Raw genomic sequence first — 4,343 nt, forward strand, 5'->3', positions numbered from 1 at the left:
TCACTGACTGTGAGGTTGTCTGCGGTTAGCTGAGTGTAGGTGTAAGTCGGAGGTTGTGTGTGTGTGGTGGAGGGGGGTTATTGAGTTTGTGTGTGGGTGTGGTTATGTGTATGTGACATTCTTTTTGTGTGTGTGTGAGAGAGAGAACATGCACATGTGGGTTAGTGATGTGTACATCAGATCTGATCAAGTTTGAGTGTTTCCAACAGCTCTCTCCCTCATATTCCTCTTCTCTTAGCTACAGATCCCCACTGGCAAGATTCCTCACACACACTCACACATAAACACACTCACACATAAACACACACATGCACACACACACTCAGAAATGGTCTTGTGTGCAAATACTTGTTGTGGACAAGTCTGGACCACACACCCTCTCTGCTTGGTTCTCAGTTTGGTCTGACGCTCGACATGAATGTTTGGGAGCCGACCTGCCGTGAGGAGGCTGGTGACGTGAGCGATCAGGAGCGATCACACTCTAGAACACCTGGTGTGATCACACTCTAGAACACCCGGTGTGTACACAGCCTGTGATTGGTGAAGTGTCTGGCATGAGGAATGAGCTGCGGTCATTCAGCCAACACAGCCCATTCAAAAGCTGCCTGTGCCCCCACTACCCTGACGTCATCTCTTTCCCTCTCGTCTTGTAGGGGCAGGTAGACGGAGAGAGAGAGGGTGAGAGAGAGGGAGGGAGGGAGATAGAGAGAGAGAGAGGATGAGAGAGAGGGGGAGGAGGGAGGGGGGTCCTGAAATAGCAGAACAGCAACAAAGGACTCACATTCACACCTGGTTTTCTTACAAATGTTAGTAAATGTAAATCACATCTGTGTTTGCACGAGCAGCACATTTACCACATTTACATTTATCATGTTTCTCTGATCACAGCCTGGCTCCTACAATCAAGCTGTCAAGATTTAGGACCTCTCTCTGGGAGGAAAACATTCTGCCTGATGAAAAATACACTTGATTAAAAGATGTTTGGTTGTTGTAGTGTGACACATGAGAAGGTTTCCCATGAACCAACATAACAATGATGTATTGTATAAATACTTAAGAGAACATTTCACATAAATGAAAAATGCATGCATGTTGTGTACAGTAATGTTCATGCTGTCTAATGCAACATATTTGGTCGTATGTGAAGTGGATGCTTTTGAAAGATGTGGTTTGATGTAAATGTGTGATATAAATAAGACAAGTGATTTGAAAGGGTTGAAAAAGCAGCTTCGTTACTGGTGAATGTGTGTGAGAGTGGCAGGTACACACACACACACACACACACACTCACACACAGCCTCAGTGAATGCATCACTAAGCAGAGACAGGTATTTCTACACTAAGAGGATCCCATGTCTGTAATCCACATGTATGACAGACACGGAACCCAGTCCATTTCCACACACCTGTTTCCCTCTAGTGGTCAATGGTAGTAACTGCTCCAATGAAATCACCGGGTTGGTTTGTTCGATAAATATCATACAATCATATCAGAATACTCAACAAGTGTTTGTGCAAAGAAATGTCCAGGCACTTAATTATAAAACCATTTATTTGTATTATTTCAGGCCTCTATGATACAGTGACAGTAAATGTTACAGTGCTACAATTTTGCTTGCAGTGGAGAGAATACTCTTTACAACAGCTGACAATAACTAAGAAACATTCTCAGACTTAAACTGAGAAAAAATAACACATGAATAAATGAAAAACTGTAAACAGTATAATTTTCATACAATAATCAATACGCAAATGTTCAAATCTTCATTAAAAACAGTGAACTAACTTCTTCTGGAGTGCAAAAATACATCTAACCTGAATTCACGAACATATGAAATAACCACAGAACATCACATCGTATAATAATCACATCGTATAATAATCACATCGTACAATATCAAACGTGAAAATGTGACAAATCGTGCTCAACTGAATACGTTTCTGAAAACACATGGATCCCCCTGTGTGTGTGTGTGGTGTCAACAACACCTTAAAAACCAGACCCACACACACCCACGAAACCCCCAAAGATACACACAGCCTCTGTGACCTTAAGCCCTCAGTGACATGCTTGCGTGTAAAAAGGGCTATACAAATCCATTTTGATTTGATTTGATCCTCACATACACACTCACATCCCCACACACACACTCAAAAACCCACACCCACCCACATACTCACATCCCCACACACACACTCACAAACCCACACCCACCCACACCCCCACATACTCACATCCCCACACACACACTCACAAACCCACACCCACCCACATACTCACATCCCCACACACACACTCACAAACCCACACCCACCCACACCCCCACACACTCACATCCCCACACACACACTCACAAACCCACCCCCACACACTCACACCCCCACCCAGACACTAACCCAACCCTGATCTCCTCCCCCTCCTACCCACTGGAGAGTCAGGATGTGGTGGAGCTTCGGCGGTGTTTCTTGGGGGTCTTGGCGGGCGTAGGTGGGCTGACCGTCACGCTCAGACTCCTGGTCTTACTGAAGCTGTTCCTCATGCTGCTGTGTCGGCTCTCCGACGTGCTGCTCGTCTCCTTGGACAGGAAGGTATCCGGCCGGCACAGCCCTGCTCTAAGGCAGCAGCAGCACAGCATCCCGGCGATGGCCCTCCGCAGCTCAGCGCTGCCCAGCGAGTAGATGACGGGGTTTAGGGCGGAGTTCAGCACCGCCAGGCCGATGAACCAATCGGCGCTGAAGAGAGGGGCGCACTGCCGCGACGTGCAGAAGTAGTCGACCAATAGGAGGAGGAAGAGGGGGCCCCAGCAGAGGAGGAACACGCCCACGATGGAGATGACGGTTTTGAGAAGGGCCAGTGAGCGCTTGCGGCCTCGCTGCGAGCCCATCTCCGTGCTGCGACGCACGTGGCAGTAGATGGCGCCGTAGAGCACGCCGATGGCCAACAGGATGAGGAGGAAGACCACGAGGGCGAACAGGACGTAGTTCTTGGAGTAGAGGGGGAGCAGGGTGGAGCAGCTGTCCAGGCGGCAGATGCAGTTCCAGCCGAGCAGGGGGAGGAGGCCGATGGCGAGGGCCAGCACCCAGCACAGCGCCACCAGGCCATAGATACGACACGATCGTCCCGCGGAGCGCCGCGTGTGCTGCGGCCGCATCATGGTGGTGTAGCGCTCCACGGCGATCAGCAGCAGGCTGAAGATGGACGCGGCCAGGGCCACGAAGAGCACACCCTCCCGGAACAGCCAGAGGGAGGGGCTGAGGCGGAAGGTCTTGCTGCCCGACATGCAGATGTTGAGGACGTAGGCGGCGCCCGCCAGGAGGTCGCTGAGCGTGATGTTGGCGAGGCACACGTACAGCCAGCGCCGGCTTTGGCAGATGCGGGAGAAGACGGCGGCGAGCACCAGCAGGTTCTCCAGGATGATGACGATGCTGATGATGAGGGAGATCACCGTGGTGACGCTGACGTGGCCGGGCCGGGGGTCGAGGCGGTGCTGGAGACGGCCCGTGTGGTTGTAGTGCTCCAGGATCACGTGGCTGTAGGAGGCAGGGAGGGGCGAGGCGGGGAGGGGCGAGGTGTGGTTAACAGGGGGGCCAGGGAGGCTGTAGATGCTGGGGCAGGATGATGGGGAGTTGAGAAAAGAGAAGACATCCATGACTGGGCAAGGCTGGGTTGGGTTGGGCTAGGCTGGAATGGAATGGACCAGGCTTGGGTGGGCTGGTTTGGCCAGACTGGGCTTCAGTGAGCTGGGTGAGTGAGTGAGTGAGTGAGTGTGTAACTCCTGGTCTGTGCTCAGGTCTCTCAGGCTAACACACTCTCTCAGGGAAGCACAGGGGCAAGGCTGGGTCACACCACACCTGGACACAACCAAGAGAGAGATTCGTGAAAAACACATCCTTTAACATTTACACATTTTACATTTTAGTCATTTAGCAGACGCTCTTATCCAGAGCGACTTACAGTAAGTACAGGGACATTCCCCCGAGGCAAGTAGGGTGAAGTGCCTTGCCCAAGGACACAACGTCATGTGGCACGGACGGGAATCGAACTGGCAACCTTCAGATTACTAGCCCGCTTCCCTAACCGCTCAGCCACCTGACTCCCTGCTCCCTAACATGCTCACGTTCACACATGCCATCATCCGAAGTAGCAGCCAATACCACTGGGCTTTGGGGGAGGAGCCAGAGGTAGCTTGCTCAGCGACAGGGGATTTAAATCAGCACATGAGGAAAATGCTTTGGCTTAAAAAACTTTTTTTTTTAATAAAGTCTCAGACAAACTAAGCAATGATCACTTTAATTTTAATTAAAGATTAAATTGTCTGTATTTATTCTTTTATGCCATAAAA

The 4,343-nt window shown here is 50.4% G+C and overlaps 1 protein-coding gene across 1 annotated transcript; it reads right to left on the reverse strand.

Annotated features, from left to right (window-relative positions):
- Positions 1-2,435: 2,435 nt before the first annotated feature.
- s1pr4 (sphingosine-1-phosphate receptor 4) lies at positions 2,436-3,650 on the reverse strand. The gene has a single exon (XM_062450714.1). The coding sequence runs from the start codon at positions 3,648-3,650 to the stop codon at positions 2,436-2,438; it is 1,215 nt and encodes a 404-aa protein (XP_062306698.1).
- Positions 3,651-4,343: the final 693 nt, after the last annotated feature.

The sequence above is a fragment of the Osmerus eperlanus genome, chromosome 24 (genome assembly GCF_963692335.1).
Source record: "Osmerus eperlanus chromosome 24, fOsmEpe2.1, whole genome shotgun sequence".
In the NCBI taxonomy this organism is placed as follows: Eukaryota; Metazoa; Chordata; class Actinopteri; order Osmeriformes; family Osmeridae; genus Osmerus; species Osmerus eperlanus.

Excerpts from the sequence above, each read along its gene's own strand:
- s1pr4 (XM_062450714.1), bottom strand. The coding sequence starts at position 3,650 with ATGGATGTCTTCTCTTTTCTCAACTCCCCATCATCCTGCCCCAGCATC.